General features: G+C 44.4%; 1 protein-coding gene across 2 annotated transcripts in view; it reads left to right on the top strand.

Moving 5' to 3' along the window:
- Positions 1–17,521, top strand: part of IQCA1 (IQ motif containing with AAA domain 1) — a 106,373-nt gene that overhangs the window by 23,577 nt on the left and 65,275 nt on the right. For both annotated transcript variants that reach the window (XM_027735146.2, XM_027735145.2), the window contains exon 6: positions 6,220–6,407. In XM_027735146.2, the coding sequence (XP_027590947.2) occupies positions 6,220–6,407 (188 nt within the window). The remainder of the gene's footprint in view (positions 1–6,219; positions 6,408–17,521) is intronic.

Here is a 17,521-nt window from a genome sequence, read left to right as displayed (position 1 = left end):
CCTGTGTAGTCCAAATATATTAAAAAAAAAATAAATCTCACTTTTACTACTGATGAAAATAAGTGACTATTAAAACTACTTTAAAAATACTTCGCTTGGGAAATGAAGTTTTTACTCAAGAGAAGCAAACTATACTAGCACCAAAAATCAGCAATCTACAGCAAAATGCTACACAACCAGTACATTTTCTGAAATCTTACAATTATGGCCAGGACTGGCTGTGGCAGAACATTTCCTGACGTCCCATAAAAGCAGGGAGCATGTGTTTCAGCTCTGCTGTTCCAGGTCTACGAAAAAAAGCTGTCCTAAATTAACTACCCAGCAATAAGAGCTGCAATAAATCTACCTTTCAGGCATAATGTGAGCGTTAGCCTTAAAATGCAGAGGCAAATGAAATGTATTTATTTCCCTGACATGAAGACTGTCTCCCTGGTAAGCGTAATGGGACAATTGAGGAGCAGTTAGTTCCACAGCGTGGGGCCTCCTCCCTGTGCCAGGGTAGCCCTGAGCGTGCTCAGCCAGCCTGCACACCTCTAAGTGCTTTATAATGAACAATAAACTGGCTGGGAGGGAGGGGGCAGCTGACTCAGCACAAAGGAGGTTCTTCAGGCCAGGAAAATGATTGGGGTCCTGAGTCGAAAAGGGAAAACGGACACGGAATTTTGTAGAATCCCAGAATGGTTTGGTGGGAAGGGACCTTAAAACTCATCCAGTGCCACCCCCTGCCATGGGCAGGGACACCTTCCACTAGCCCAGGTTGCTGCAAGCCCTATCCAGCCTGGCCTTGGACACTTCCAGGGATGGGGCAGCCACAGCTTCTCTGGGCAGCCTGTGCCAGGGCCCCCCCACCCTGACAGGGGAGGATTTCTTCTGTTTATCTGATCTAAATCCACCCTGCTTCAGTTTGAACTCATTCTTGTCACTCCAGTTCCTGATGCAGAGCCCTTCTCCAGCTTCCCTGTAGCCCCTTCAGACACTGGAAGGTGCTCTGAGGTCTCCACACAACCTTCTCTTCTCCAGGCTGAGCAGCCCCAACTCTCTCAGCCTGTCTCCATAGGGGAGGTGCTCCAGTCCCCTCATCATGGCCCTCCATCACACTGGTTTACCTGGGAGCTGTAGGGAACATCTTCCTTCCTTCTACTGGTGGGTCTTCCACTTCCCTAAAACCCAGATCCTCTTTGGGGAGAATAAGGAGAGATGAGTAAAGAACAGAAGAATCTCATCAGCATACTTGTGACTGATGAGTTGGAATAAAATTCTTTTTTAGACAAATGTCCATTTTGCCTTATTAATTTAAACAAGGGTTTTAAAGACAAAGCCCATCAAACATTAGATAAGCCTTTTAAGTTAATGGACCATGTAGTCCTATTTTCCCACAAACTCAGGAATCTTCCTATTATGTCCTATTTTTACAGCAACATCAATTATTAATATGTATACTTTTGCTGACAGAGGACCACACTAAAAATGTGAGTTTCGTTATCCAGTTCTGGGTCATTAACTGTGAAAAGCTTGTAAATATAATGGTTTATTCACATGGGAAGCCTTCATTAAGATGCATTATTCTACAACTGATGTGGCATCATTGCATTATCAAGTTCACTGTCTCCATCTAATATTTGTAATTTGTTTCTAAATGAGTTGCTGTTTGTAGGGCAAGTTAACAAATTTGAATTTCACATGGCCAAAGAAATTTCTTAAAGATGGGAAAATGCTTCTTCCCCCAAGGAAAAGCTATTTATTAGCATCTTACTGGAGAATGCCTCCCTTTGATTCAGAAGCAGGAACATTAGAGGCGCCGAGGGAAGTGATGTTTGAAATAAATTGGCTTTTGTCTTAACATGCACATTAAGCATAGAGGGCTGTGGAAGCAGCATTCACCATGCTGTCTCCTATAGCTCCTCAGAGCTCCAGAACAGGCATGTGGGGCACATGGAAAGCTGTTCTGTGACACTGCAAGGCCCAGGTCACAGACTGGTCAGCAGGGAAGCATTGTTGGAATCCATCCTGCCACACCGTCCATCCCTCCTGCCCTTTCACTTCCTGTTCTCTCTTGCATCCTCAGATAGCCAAAGCCTTTTCAGATATATTTTCTTCCAAATTCTGCTCCCTGACAAGAGAGCAGAACCTCCACCAGGGCTGTCCCAGGGACTCTGTCTCCTTTTGAAGGCTTGAAGATGGACACGAGGTCCCAGATCATGCAGCTGTCTCCTCATCACTGAGGCAGGGTTAGGAATATGTTAAACTCTGAGGCCACTGAGGTTTGGGATGAGATATACTTTTAGGATTAGAACAAGAACACTGGGGACAAAATAATACAAGTTTAACAGTGGTTTTCTTCAGTTGCAAAGCAGGAAGGTATCTTATGCTATTCCATAGGGTTTTTTTCTTTTTTTTCAAATGTTTTAAGAGTCTAAAACATTCCATATCATCATTAGGTGCCTGAAGACTCTGTTTTCTTTCCTCAATTTGTCTTTTACTCAACAAAAGAAAATCATTTTCTCTGAAAATACTTCACAATTGGTGGAGCACTGACAGTTAAAACAATTCTACCATTTGGACATCTTGTTATATCTCTTCAGCAGCTCCTGCTGCTCAAGTGTCTATTTTTAGGTTCTGTTGCTAAATTCACTTCCACACTTACTTTTATCTACGTCTTCTTATTATTCCCTCCCTACTTTACCAGTTGATTCCTTTCCTTGTTCTTAAGTACACTTGGATCAGTTCTTATAGTCCAAGGAAGTAGTTTTTAAGATGGACTAACAAGTGAAATTGAGACTAAGTACACAGAAGTTGTTTTAACATTTCCTCATCCTTGTTTTCTTCAAGTGCCTTTTTTTGTTGACCCAAGTGCATTGATTTCAAAGTAGCAGAATAAAAAGTCAGGTCAGCTGTACGTTCACCTGTGATGTTTAGCTTAAAAAAAAAAAAAAAACAACATCAAATAACCATGGCATGATGTCCTCACTGCCCTTCAGGGCTTGCCTCCTCCTGCTCCCCCAGAACAGGAGCCAGCCTTGTGTTCCTGACACGTGTTGGCCTCCTGGTCTTCACTCATAACCAGGGTGCACTGTGCATGCTCCACATCAGGCAGCCCCCAGTCCCTCAGGGCTCATCCATCCCAGCCAGCTGTGCTCCTCATTCCATGCTCCCCTCACCCACTGGAGCGTGTCAGTGCCAAATGAGAAACCGGTAGGATTGGGAAAAACAGACAGCCAAAGGAAAATACAGTTTTATCAACTATCCCTGTTCTCCTTTATCCCTCCCTTCAGTGAAACACTGAAGGTGGGTGGCTGGAGTCTTACTTACTGGTAGAAGTAGCTCTTACTTCCTTTTTATTTTTTCTTGTAGTAAAGCAGTCTTTGGAAAAGAAAATTTAAAAAATTGCAAGGGGTAAGTAGAGCAGAGCTTCTTTTCACAAGCTTCTCTACCAGGTTATGTCTGTACTTCAGCCTCAGGGCTCCGAGTGCAGCTCTCCACACCTATCAGCAGATGGACTGATAACTGAATGGTGCTCAGTACAGGTAGCTGCACAAATATTTACTCGGGGATTGGCTGGATTTTGCCAACCAGAACATATTCTGTGGCCTTGCTGTTATCAGCATCTGAGCCAGCTGGTTTAGAGCTACCTGGATTGTGCCCACAGCAGCTTCATGACTCTGGACTCAGGTGTTGATATGGTCTGTATTAATTCACTTAAGATAAGAGTTTCCTGCTCCTGAGCTTACTCACATCGGCACGTTCTTGCCAGTTCAAACAGCTCTTACCTCGTCTGCCTTTGGGACTGATGAAAGGCTGAATAAATCCTCAGTGGCAGGAGCTGATCTTCCAAGGCTCCCACAGGATGCAGTGGGGAGCTGAGTGGAGGGAAGGTCCTGGATGGCAAGGAGGACCCTCCTGTCTCTGCTGCTGCTGCTTCTCCATGTTGGTCTGGTCCCTTGTCCATCGCTTCCCTTGCTGTGGTGCTGGCCCTCAGCTGCTCCTTGGCTGGCTGAGTCACCTCCTTATACCAGGGGACAAGTAACCTGAGCAGAAGAAAAGACAAAAGGGATTATTTTCCACTTAGAATCGGTTCACTGCAGGGTCAGGTGAGTGCCAGAGCCTGTGCAGGAGAAGTGAGGGACCACACATCCAGCAGTTCAGGTGGAGGGGGAGCTGAGCCTTCCCAGCACCAACAAGTTGTTCACTTGGTGCCCCATCTCCTGACATTTTGCCCTTAAACCTTTGGATGTGAGCTGTAGAGGGGCCTGTCTTTCTCCAACAGCTGTGGATCAGCCTCCCTAAAGCTGGAGATATCTCCATGCCTCTCTGGTGGGAATTCCTCAGGAAAGCAGTCCTGTGAGGATTGCTGCAGGGAGACAAATAGCTCAGCGGGAAAGCACCCGAGGGATCTTGTTCCTGGATCTCAGACTGGAAAACAGGCCTCGTGGGTGCTCCTCTGCTTTCCAAATGAGCCCTGAGAAAGCAGCGTCACATCCTAGGCTTCATTTAATACCAGTGAGGCAGACAGTGGTGAAATACAAATAAACAGTGTTAACACTTAGTGCTGTACTTGTAAATAGGTGCTAGTGAGGGCGAAGACTGGAAACACTCGACTTCCATGGAAACTGAGAATTGAGCAAAGGCAACATCTCAGGGTGAAAGGTGACATTTTGGATCACATGTTGAGGGAGAGAACATGTGCAGCCACCTTTCAAAACCACACTGCTGCTCTTATTTCCTCCTGAATATTTTCTCAGTGGTGGCCTTGACCAATTCCTTCAGCAGAGTGCGAGTCACACATCACAGATGCAGGGAAGGCAGTAAATTGCTTTCCTGAATGGGGCCTCTGCGCTTGCTTTGGATGGTGTGTGATCCCAGGGGGGACCTGCCCAAACCAAATTTGCTTGGCACTTGTTAGTGATTTTTGGAACCTGGTCGAAGCATGGAAAAACACCAAATAACAGATCTTATATAAATATAAGCTGGCCAAACCTTTAAGAGAGCTTTTTTTGTCTTTGTGGGAGACTTCTGCAATTAGGACATGGAGCACACCAGGAAATACATCACCAGAGCAAAGAGAACGCATTACTAAATTAGTCTGAGATGTGCCCATTAAGGACAATTTCTATATGCTCTGAAGTTGAAAGGCCAGAGCAGAATTATGTACTTTTTTTGCCATGCAAACCAAGAGCTTACGTTCACATCTGCTGCCATCTATACGTCAGTCACTAACTTTGAGGAGTAAAAAAACATACTACAAAACCAAACTGTCCTATTTTCTCCTCTTTTCCCTTCTTAAATTTGCCATACACTATCAGGCAATATGATTAGTAATTCCCAAGTATGTGGAAAATAATTTGTTCTAGAATTAAAAAAGAAACCACAAAGGTAGTTTACAACTTCACTTTTAAAATGGATTTTTCTCTACACTTACAAGGTGCTAACAGCTCGTAGAACACTAGAAACATCTTAACTTTATCAACCTTTAAAAGCTAAAAAATGCAAAGTTTCAGCCCACCCACACAGATGGCATTTTTCATGCTTCTGTATTTGAATACCAGAAAGACTTTCATTTTTCTCCCTCAATCTACATGTGTAAAATCAATCACAAGGCAGAAATCATTCTAAGACTTGCAACTGGCTTAGAAGCCCTTCTTGCCAAGGTTATCAAATCATGGGAAACTTGGGGAGCTGTGGTTTTTATTACAGCATTTGGGGGGTTGTTTATTCCTTTTTTGTTGTTGTTGTTCCTCAAGGGAAGTTGATTTCCTAAAGGAAATCAACCAGCTGCAACAAAATACCAGGAAACCACTGACCAAGCAATGCATATAAAAATTGCAGTGACTAAATTAAAAACAATACTGGCTAATTAAAAAATACCAATGGGAAGTCCAAATATTTGAAAATTCAATTAAAAAACCTCTCTGGCACCCTTCTGACATGGATAAAGCTGGCATTTGCAGAACAGCAGCTTTCTCACCTGTCTCACTGAGATCCCGGGATCCCACGCTGGAAGGGTTGTTTTTGTGCATTGCAATGCTGTTAATTAATGCTGAAACACCAACAATAGAGCATTGTGTGCATCCAGGCACCTTTTATGAGCACAGGGCCTTTTTTTCCTGGCTTCCTGCAAGAAAATTAAGGCTTAAGCTTAGATTCACTGTCAGCCTGGCATTCCAGTAAATATTAAGTTTATTTTAATTCGTACCTTTTATTTTCTCCTCTTGTTGTTTTCAGACTCTCCCTCCTCACTTAGAGGCAGCCAGTAGTTTTCAGAAGTTTGCTGGGAAAGGAAAGGCCCTGCAAGGTGATGTCCAGGAGAGACAGGATGAAGTATCCTTCAAGGACAAGTTGAGAGAAACAGAGGGGCTCCACATCAAGGAAACACTCCAGGATCAGCTCAGCCAGTGCTTCACGGAGTGTCGGTGAGCAGAGACAAACACTTATCTAAATAAGTCCACTGCCTGATTTTGCAGTTCCTACAAGCTGCAAAATCCATCTCGAGGCAGTGATCCCAGTCCCAGCTGAGGAGCTGGTTCTACCCCAGCTGCAGAGCCAGGACCCTGAGCTGCAGGACTCCAGACTGGGGAGACCAGACCAGGACATCACTCCTGGCAGGGATCAGAGGTGCACCCTGAACGCCTGGCTGTGCATCAGCTCCACAGACATTAAAGTGGGGACACCTTCAGTTTGCGTATTACCTCGGGCTCAAGCCTTCGTAATTATAGGAAGCACACTCTAAACTTTAGGAACACTGACTTTCTTCCCTGTCTGAATACCTAAGGTTTAAGAGAGAGAACTCACTCTTCCATGAGATAGAAGCGTAATTATTTGCCATAGCAAATCTCATCACGTCACTGGCACTGCACTCCAGGTGCCTGCTGCTGGCATTATCCAGCAGCCCACATGAATCTGAAGTAGTTTTGTACTTGAGGCCTGACCTTCGAGACACTCCTCCAAATGTAACTTTACTTAAGCAGTGCTGCTGATCTCAGTGAAACTTCACGTCTCAGTAGAGTTAAGCACATACTTACACGTCTTTAAGCCGAGTGCTGACACCTGTACTTCTCTCAGGCTTTAGCCAACGAAGTTTTGAGACTGGCAGTTTTCATATGGTCACACTGTAAAGTCTTTTACTAAGGAATATAGGCTGGTTTTACAATATAGCTGATTTTTTCCCAGGATTTACCTCATCGGATGGATTAGTATGTAAAAGTAAATTGGGAAGCAGCACCTTAAACTTCCAGGATTTAGTAGCAAGGTTTTGTCTGCTCTGCAAAGTGTTTTTTGTGTCTTGAGCTGCTCAGTGATGTTAGAGGGCTCATATTTGTCTTGTGGACTAGTGTCACACCCATTAATCACTCAGTGTTTTTTCAGTGTGCTGGACTTGCCTCCAGCATGCAGTTTCCAGTTGGAAACACAAATGCATTCTGATGAAATCCTGCTCCGTTTATTCCTTGAGTCCTTTAATCGGGTTTGGATAGCTGTGCTATAATGCAGTGTTTGATTAAAAAAGTGATCAAAAATAGCACCCTCACAGGTCCGCCACAATGTATTCCTCTTCTTTCTTGTACTTTTGCCTCTTATAGACACTCAAGGCTCCAGTGTATTTTTTTTACTCTCTTTCTAAAAGAGCTGCTGGTTTTACAAACTTCAGTTATTGCAGAGCACTTCCCCATTCCCTAAATCAACCCTGCTCTTCTTGAGTTGCTATTTCCTGCTGTTCCCCACAGCTCCCAGCATGTTCTGAGGTACAGAAAGATCTTATTCTCTTTGCTTAATATTACTCACCTAATAGTCATTCCCTAACGTAGGTCAGTCGTGTCCAATTAACTTCGCTCTAGAGCTTGAGGAGAACTAACTGAAATAGTGTGAACCAATAACAATGTTTCTGTAGGAGATTAGAGAATAAGGCTGAGCCATAAACCTCTTTTAAGACAGTTATGAGACATTATTAAAAGTTAAATCACTTAACAGCAGAGCCAACCAAGAGCCTAAGCCGTCCAGAGGATCATTTGGAGGAAGCCAAAGCCATCGTTCAACCGAGGGAGGTGGAGAGGGGTGGCTGAGAGAGCAGTTCATCAAAACCCTCGCTGCCTGAAGTGTGTGAGTCCTCAGCCTCACGTACCTACGGAATACTCTGAAGGTGGAAGGGGGAGTGTAAATGCTGAGCTTTCTTTTAGCAGCCCTTACAAGTGAAATGGGGCCTCCTCGCTACATTTATATCCCAGGTGTGCCCAGGGGCCCAACTTCAGGAGAGACTTCAAGGCTAGAGGCAGACATAGGCAGTATCCCAGCATATAAATACGTGATTATACAACTTATAAGGTGTTCTTTAGCTAACCTTTGAGTTATCTGGTCCATCTCATCAGGTTCAGTAGTCTTGAATCTCATCTAGCCCTGAAAATTAACAAAGATTAAAGCAGATGTTTAAATATAAGCATCATATTAACTGATCTTGGAGAGCTTTATGGGTGTGTTTTTCCTGAGCAAGGGATGATGTGAAATAGGACAAAGATATACCCACACATTCTACAAGAGTGCTTATGGGTAAGCCTTTAGCCAGACATGTTCTGCTGCAGCTGAGACAGGCTGAGAAAACAGCTCCCCTCCAACCTTGGACAATAACCCACCCATCCAAAACAACCTCATATTTTGAAAAAAATCAACCAAAAAGCGGTTTTAAGCATTTAATCAGACCATTTTGATAGAAAATGGAGAAGATGTGCAGGTCTGTGGTACGTCTGAGAGCGGGGTCATCGCTGATGGCAGAGGGGCAGTGACAAGCCTGTTGCAGTCAGAGCAGTGTGTCTGATCATAGAGTCACAGGATGGTTTAGGTTGGAAGGGACCTTAAAGACCATCTCATTCCAACCCCCTGCCACAGGCAGGAGCACCTTCCACTAGACTAGGTTGTTCCAAGTCCCATTGTACTCCCCGTTAACTCTCTTTCATATTAACTGTCCATCATGATCCCTAAAAATCAGTGACAGGAATGTTCCAGCCAAGACTAGACAGCTCTCATTGATAAAAGCTATTCTGGTGATTTAGTAGCATGGCAGATGAAATTCTGCCCCCAGTGAAGCCAGTGGGAGAGCTGCCATCAGCTTCAGCACAGGCTGGACATCACCCAGTATTTCAGCTCATTCCAATCTGGCTGAGTGATGCAGTGATTTATGGAGCTGCGAGGAATCAGAGGAGCTGTCTGCTGCCCTGCTCTTCACAGGAGGCCTCTAAGTGACCAAAATCATCTCCCCACAGACACACCCACTGGCATCCAAAATAGGTTTTTAAAAAAAACCAAAAAAATCAGCAAATTTCTCACCAAGGGGAGCGTGTGTGTCCTGCAGAGCCAAACTGTCTGGGTGGAAATGCCAGAGGTGCTGCACAACCAGCAGGAATCGTGTCCTGCTCAACAGTGGGACAGGTCTGAAGTGTCCAAGTTTATAATAATTATTATCTGTCAGGATATATTTTGGCTCTCCCCTAAGTCTGTCTACGAGATCAACAGCTAAATGTAGCTTATAAATAATTCTTTAACTACAGTTTTTGACAGAGTTTCCCGTTTTCCATATTCTATTAAAGAAATAAAGGCGAACAAAGATTCTTTTGAATAAATTTTGCTGTGCATACTGAGAAAATAAACCCAAACTTCCATATTTTATCCTTCACTCAGAAAAGAATGTGATAGAAAAATACAATTAGCAGGTATTGTATTTCAGCACAGCTACTCTTAGATTGCAAAAGCAATGAGCACATGTTAAATTTCTTAACCTGTAAGAACTGTGGTAAATATTTACCTCTTTCTTTGCACAAGGGAACAGCTTCAGTCATTTCAAGACCAAAACCAGCTTCTTATGAAGAGAAGTTCTAGAAAAACAAAAGAAAGCAAACCCCAAAGGAATAGATTAAATGAAATTGTTCCTGTTGCTTGTATCAATCCTACTGCGGGGAAGACAAAATAATTTCAATATAACCCTGCATTTTGCAGCCTTACCATCCATCGTTCTGTTTATCTGGGTTGGCTTCTGTGGAGCTGCTCTTATTTGGCTTGCAAATTATTCACAAAAAGCTTTCTAGGTTTCCATGTGGCCTTGTCCAACCATGCTAGAAAGAAAAGATACTGTTTTGAAAGCTTTTTTAAAAGCATCCTGCATTATACCTACAGGCCTCCCTTTTTTTTTTTATTTATTTTTTCAAGCTATGGTTGGTATTAGAAGGACTACAAATGTTCCAGAATTAACAGTTACTATGATTATACACATCTGAGTCTGGATTTTAATCACTTGGCTCCCACAGATTTCATCCATTACATTAATAACAGAGTTTCATATTAAGATATAACTATTGCATAGCTGGGGTTTTAGCTTCAATTTCCTGCACCATTCCAAACCAAACCCATTTTTCTCTAATTTCACATTTAGGGTGTGAAATTGCCTTCTCCACTCTTTACCCACTGTGCATAAAAACAGTTCCCAAATTACGAGTCTTCTTGGAGTCATCCCTAAAATGAATTAAAAAAGGGGTGGGGAAAAAAAGGCGAGAAGGATCCCTTTATTACACAGAGAATATAACAGTACCTTTGTCTGGGACAAGTCTTCTCGGGCAGAAATCAATACAAAGGACGAGAACTCAAGATGAGGTTTTTATTACCAGAGATGGCCCCCGGGCTCACAGGGGAGAGCCTCATGCACGGGCTCTGCTGGGACGTGCCTCGTGCCCTCGAGCTGCAGCAAATTGCGCCGGGAACGTCTTGGAGGATTTCTGCGGCCCCGCTCGGAGCTCGGGGGAGCATTTCATCAGTGGCAGGGCTGACCTCCTAACAGGGGATCTCAGTAATAGCACTTCACACTCCTTATGTGTTATTCCCACGGATTTGGGGATTGCTTTTTGGGAGGAAGGAGGCGACGAGGGGTAAATGTGTTCTCATAATAGGTTTACACTTTACTGATTAGCTCTGAATGATCTTCTTGCTCTGCCTGCTGACTCCAGTCCTGTCAGAAAAAGAACTAGCCAAGTTTTGTGGTGAGGGAATGAGACTCCTCTTGAAACAGAGGGTTCCTGTGCTTTATTTATTCATTTTGAACATTCCTGACAGCCAGCCCGGCCTTTGATGCAGAGGAAAAGAGAAAGAAATAGGAAGTGATCGTGTTTTATTTCCCTTTTTTCACAAGGCTGTTTTGTTGAGCTGGGTTTACTGCCAATCCACCCGTTCATGGGACTCCCTGGGTAGCAGGGGGTGTGAGGAAGGAGGAGGCAGGAGGAAGATGAATGGAGAGAGAGAGGTTTTGCACTGAAATTCTGCGGAATAGGGAACGTATTCATTGGTGTGAGGCAGAGGCCGGATCACATTTCACACTCTGTACACACTGCTCTTTATGGAGTTAATGGCAGCGTGCATGGAAGCTGCCAGGCAATCCATCAGAGCCAGAGCCTTGCCAAGAGGACAGAGAGGGATGACAAGGTGGTAACAAGCAGAGGCACTCCCTCCCCATGACCCCTCCACTCTGGTTCCAAGGAATCGTCCCTCTGAGTCCCTCCAGACCCGTGTTGTTGTTTTTCAGTCCCACCTGGCTCATCAGACGCATGCCCTCAACCTGCCAGATGTGCTTTCCAAGTAGCCAAGGAGCCTGGATTGCAGCCTCCACACAATATGGCAACAGCTGATGGAAAATATGGAACAGCTGATAGGAAAATTGCTGGAGGACCAGTTTTAGTGCCATGAGCCACTGCAGCAGACAGTTCTCAAAGAGCAAGCTCCAGTCTGGGGTCCTTGGCAGACAACCTGAGGCATCACCGGCCCCTTGATCACAGTCCTCTTTCCATACTGTTACTCTGGAAAATTTATTCCCTTCTCTGCCACTCCTTCAAGGGCATTTCTGCTGTAGGAACCTACCAAAAAGTGCCTCTGCTTTGTGGTACTTGATATTCAGCACAGCCAGGAGCTGCTGCCTATAGGAGCCATTTACAGGCAGGTGATGAACCACTGTCTTTTCCCTTGGTCCATATTGCCATTACTTGTTTTCCCTGTCAGCATCAAAGGATTGTCACACACTCAAAAACCACTTGTATGTGACCTTCCACTTGGGAGCAAAAGTTTCCAGGCAGAAGCAGCAGCTGTGAGCCCAACATAAAAATCAGGATATGGGGGGATAAATTAGTGGTCGTCTGCTAATTCCACCAGATGAGAATGAGCTAAAACTATTTTTAATAATTTAGAAATAACGATAATTCTAATAATTTCTACATTAGAAAGAGGTCTCTATCTGCACCACAGTTTTCTCCTGTCCTTATCTGTTCACTGGAGTTGAATACATCTTCTCCTGCCATCTGGTACTTTGGGCACTGAGAGCTTAAGCACACCAAATCGTTCAGGGAATAGCACAAAACAAGTAGCTTCTCCTTCTGAATCCCTCTGCAGCCAGTCTGCATTGTGTCTATCATCTAAATCTTCTCCTTTTCCTCAGGAGAGCGAAGACAAGCTCTGAATTGTGGCAATGAAGCTCTGAAAGAGGATGGCACAGGCTGGGGTGGCCTCTACTGCCCAAATACTTGGTCCTCCTGCAAAAGCACAAAGACAGTAATACAAGAGGCAACGTCTGGGGGGGGGTTCCTATCAGTAGTTTCACCTCTTTTCTGACAGAACTAACAACTCCAGGTTTTGCCAAGGCAGTAATCTCTGTATCATAACAATTAGTGCTGGTGCAAAGTGCTCTGTGAGTGCCTTTCTCCCCTGCCAAAAGGCCGTTCTGCAGGGACGGCTCACATTTAACATCAGTCTTCCTGAACACGGCTCAGCCTGCTCCCAGATGTTGGACTGTGCCTCATGTAGACAGTCAGTCAAAGCTAATTCCAAAATCCAGCAGGAACAACACAGCAAAACCTGTCCAGGGCCCTGCATAAATATTCTGGCAGGCAGAGCGTGCTGAGCTCCTCTCTGCAAGCAGCCACGGCGCTGAGTTAAACTACATCTGTGGGAACTGAAATCTTGCCTTTGGGCTCTAAGACTGATTAATTAACATAATTAGGAGCTGTAAACATTAATGGATAATGTTCAAGCCTTTCCTAACACATTCTTAAAGCTTCCACTGAGTAGTTATCTATTGACTAATTTTGGCAAACATCTTCAGGGCTGGAGGGAGCAAGGGAATGGAATACAAATGCATCTGGCTCACTGGAGGGGGGCACCAAAGCAAATAACCCACAAGGTTTCTGTGAACAGAGGGAGAATAAGTTATCAGAAACAAGAGGATTGTTTGTTTATGATGGGAGAGAGCGGAGCCCGCAGTTCTGCAACCTGTTTTCCCGTTGACTGGAATCAACTATCTAACTTGAAAGCCATTTAAAACAAAACAAGAACAAAAAACCCCATCAGTCCTTTCCTGCTTATGGGAACACCACACTGGCCTCTTTTAAAAAGTGTGAACCCCTCTAATTCCAAAGGAGGGACAACTGTTATTAAGTCCATCTGCAGTTAATCTCCTTTATTGGGTGTTCCTGGATTTACAGGAGGCAGGGGACACCTCTGGAAGCTTCTGTGCAGTGGCAGAAGTTGCCTACTAGTAAAAATTTATGGGAGTGCTGACATTAATGGAGGTGGCTGGATGGCTTTGGGGGGATCAGCCGGAAGCCCCTGGATCCATATATTTCTCATACTTGGTGAAACACCCATAAATCTCGGTGGCAGGTATCTGAGACAGTAAGACCAGTTGAACCCCGGTGTCACACCTCCAGAGAGGCATTGATAAGATCACTAGTTCTGCTTTCTAAATCATCACAAACTCCAAGATCTGTTGTCTTTCCAGGCTTGTAATGCTCCTTGAGCTGACACTTCAATTTATGATTGCCACCTCTATGCAGTGATTAAAAACACATGCAGAGGGCTCTGCTGCTGATCCTTGATTTTGCTCATTGAACTATGAAAGGTTTGAAACTTTTAAGGAATGAAGATTCTTAAAACATCACAGGTGCCAATCAAGTTTCCCAAGGGGTTTTCAACATAACAAGTCACCCTCATGAACTATTATTTAATCACCAAGTGCACCAATGCTGCACATAAGCACATCTCCACCAGCTTTCCAAGCACTGCCGTTCCCCTCCAGATAGACATTCAGATATCTTGAATCACAAGGTCATTAGGGATCTTCCCTGATTGATCTCGCCTTTCCCTGAGAGTTTTTGCTTACTGACTTTGTCACTGAAAATAGAGTCAGGTCCTGATGTTATTTAACAGTCCTCATTCTAAGCAGACTCCCATCAACTTCCAAGGGGATTCATAGATTAAGACATTTTTGGTTTTGAGCAAGTTTATCAATTTCAGGGCTTTTCCAGGGGTGCTACAACCAGGCAGAAGCACATAGTCTTGTTCCCCAAGCAGTGGAAAATCAGGGAAAACTGTTCCAGTCACATGGCACTCTGGGCTTTCTGCCTGTGATGAGGCATCTCTTGCAGGAGTGCTCAGAACTTCAGGCATTTGTAAGCATACATCCATCTCTTCATCAGGCACGATTTGCATTGCACACCTCTTGCCACATTTGCATATAAATTATGCATTAACAACGTTGAAAGCTCGTTCAGATCTCAACAGCCACACATTACAAAGCCATAACGAGCATGGTGCTTCTACAGACCAGGCTCTCCTCCACTTTTCTCCTCAACCTGCTTGTTTCTCGATCACTTTACCCAGAAAGACTTAACCTTTTCCCCACCCCGTTTCTGTCCCAGTTTCTGTCTCTGTAGTTTTCACCTGCAAAGCTCTAAACACTGTGGTGACTGTAGACCAGATTGTCCAAAGCTCAGCCTGTGGAAATAGGATTTTTACAGGGATAGCAAAGACATTTCTGTTCCAAAAGGCAGTTGACCAAAGGGAAAGATGAAACTCCTTGTTCTAAATCTTGTCAGCAGAAAGATGGTTCTAGTTAGACATTTATTTAGCATAACCAAAATTATGCCTTTAACCATCCTCCATCTGGGAAAAACCTGAATCAATGGAGCCAATATTTTCAGACCTGTACATTGTAAATTGAGTGTCAGCACCTAAACTTTCAGTCCAAATGGTTAATAGCTTGACAAATATATGATCAGCTGAAAAACAGAGCTTTGTAATGGACAGTGTGAGGCAGAAGCACCGGGGAAGTGCTAAAACCAGAAGTGGAAAATGAGTGCAGCTGTTTGGTGCTGTCAGGGCTCTGCAGAGAGGGCACAGCTGTTGGAGCAGGAGCAGCACCAAGATAAGGTGAATGCCAGAGGGACGAGAGCAGGCAGATACCTGAGCACACGTGAGACACAGCCCGAGACAAGGCACAGAGAGATGAGAGGAAGGGGGTCCTGCACCTCCTTCCCCCACAATGCTGCCAGGACTGCGCTTTCTCAGTCCCATTTTTGGTACAAAGTTTCCCAGATATTTTATATTGACCCGTATCCTCCCATTCTTGCAGACATGCCCATCCTGAGCACTGCTCTGTAGGGTGATTCCTGCCTTCACTTGCTTCCTACTTTTTGATTTCTACCACTACAGAAGCAAAACTAACCCTTACAACAAATTGAGGTTGGATTCCCTTTTCTACCTTCTTCAAGTGGCTGCAAGTGACCCAAGATACCCACAGTCTATAGACCTTGAGGCTAAGCCTCCTGCTTAGAATTAAAGCTCCTAAAAATATTCATTCCTTTATATGTCTAAAAGTCTGGAATCAGCTGAAGTAAATAGCATTAGTATGAGCTGGCCTATTTGCACACAAGAAAAGAATCTGGTAACTAATTAGTTCATTTTCCTAAAGTACCTCATACCCATCCCTATAATACTTAGGAATTAAAAGTCTGAGAAGGCAAAGTGTTCCCGACGTAATTCAGCAAGCCCCCCACTGCTATTCTCAAGGACACTTTCCAAACATGAGGTTTATTTGTTGTCATAGATACTCCCACAGACACAGGCATCACTTCCATCCAGGGACTCTCACTTGCCAGCAGCTGGTTATAATACAGCTCTGTGTCTGAAGGGCAGGACTGGGCTCTTTTTGGGCAGCGCTGTGCTATGTGCCCTGCTCAGGGGGTATGTCAGGCTGCTGGTCTCCTTTATTCCTTCCTAATGCAGCAAACAGGATTTATGAAGGCAGGAACAGACCAATGGGGTGTTTAACACTGATAACTGGGGCCTGATTTTCACCTCGGAGCTGGTTTCTGTTCCAGGAATCCAGCTAGAAGCCTACTAGGGCTGGCCCAGGGGAGCCTGCTCTACCATCTGATCTATTCCTGGTTTAACTCACACAGCAGAGTCCTAATCAGTGAGAAGGAAAGAAGGGAATGAATCCCAAGGGGAAGAGGAAGAGACCCAGCCCAGCTATTATTTCACTCCAGTGTGACAGGGAGAGGTATCTTCTCCTGCAAGTTAATACAGAGCAGGTGGAAGAACCAATTTTCCCACTTCCCCATTTCCAACAAGCAAAGCAAATGAAGATCTGCTGGGATACAGGAACAAAAAAGAATCAGGAGTCCCACTGGTAGGAGGACAGAGAAGCACTGAAGAGCTGGTGGCTGGCAGAGGAGAGGTGTTTAATGGATATTCTGGGAAGAGAAAGACTAAGGAAAAGCTTAGAAGTAAGAAGAATAAAAATGAACACGAAGCACAGAGCAGTGGCTCCCAAGCTACAGCCCTTGCTCCACTGAAGGATCTCTTTGGAGAAACAAGAAGAGGAGGTGGAAAAGACATTTTCAGCCTTGGCTCTGTAGAATGTAAAGAATAAAGGAGGCAAGTGGGGGAAAAAAGAACCGTGGCATGGACTGACACAAGCAGAGCAAAAGCATAGCAGAAAGTCATGAGGAGCTGGAGAGGCAGAATCAGAAGAGGAGGGATGAAAGAGTCATGTAAGTGGGGAAAAAACTCCTGTGAGTTACCAACTGAAAAACAGGAACAGTTAGAACCAAAGACTGATAGAAAATATTAAGTGTTTCCAAGGCAAAGCCAAAAGACAGGTCCCTAAATGTCTATGCCAGCAAGCTCAGGTGATATAGAAAAAACACGTTATTGTCAAGGGGCCAGATTTGACTGTGGCCATGAAGGCATGCAAGTTATGGCTGGAAATGTGGCTGTGGATGACAGCCTGTTATTCTCTCTCACAAGAGAAGAGGGATATGTTTAATTCTGAAATACAGCTTCACTGGCAGTGGGTTTTTCAGACTTTGGGGACCACAGCAGCAGAACGTCTGATGGAATATAAGGCTGATTGAGGGCACTGTGGCTCCAGTGTACCAACAGGATTATTTAACACACTGTTGGCAAGTTACTGAAGAGCTGAATTTCAAGTTAGTTCCTCACCCAGGAGGCTTCCATTATCTAGCAAAGAAAATTCCAGGCTTACACTGAAAATGTGTGTTAAGCAGAAATGATGAGGAATTGAGGGAGGAGGAGAACACAGGTGACAGAAACAGGTTATCCCATCAACCTCAGGTGAGCACCAAGGTAAACTCTTCCTAGCATAAAATTCACGTTGAAGTTGGTCTGTCCCAGTCCCACACTCGGATTGAATCTCGACTTAAGGCTGAAA

Source organism: Pipra filicauda, unplaced genomic scaffold (assembly GCF_003945595.2).
Source record: "Pipra filicauda isolate LSUMZ 115617 unplaced genomic scaffold, ASM394559v2 scaffold282_size1924045_pilon, whole genome shotgun sequence".
Taxonomy (NCBI): Eukaryota; Metazoa; Chordata; class Aves; order Passeriformes; family Pipridae; genus Pipra; species Pipra filicauda.
Note: the sequence above shows the minus strand (reverse complement) of the source record. Positions and strands in the feature narration are given on the sequence as shown.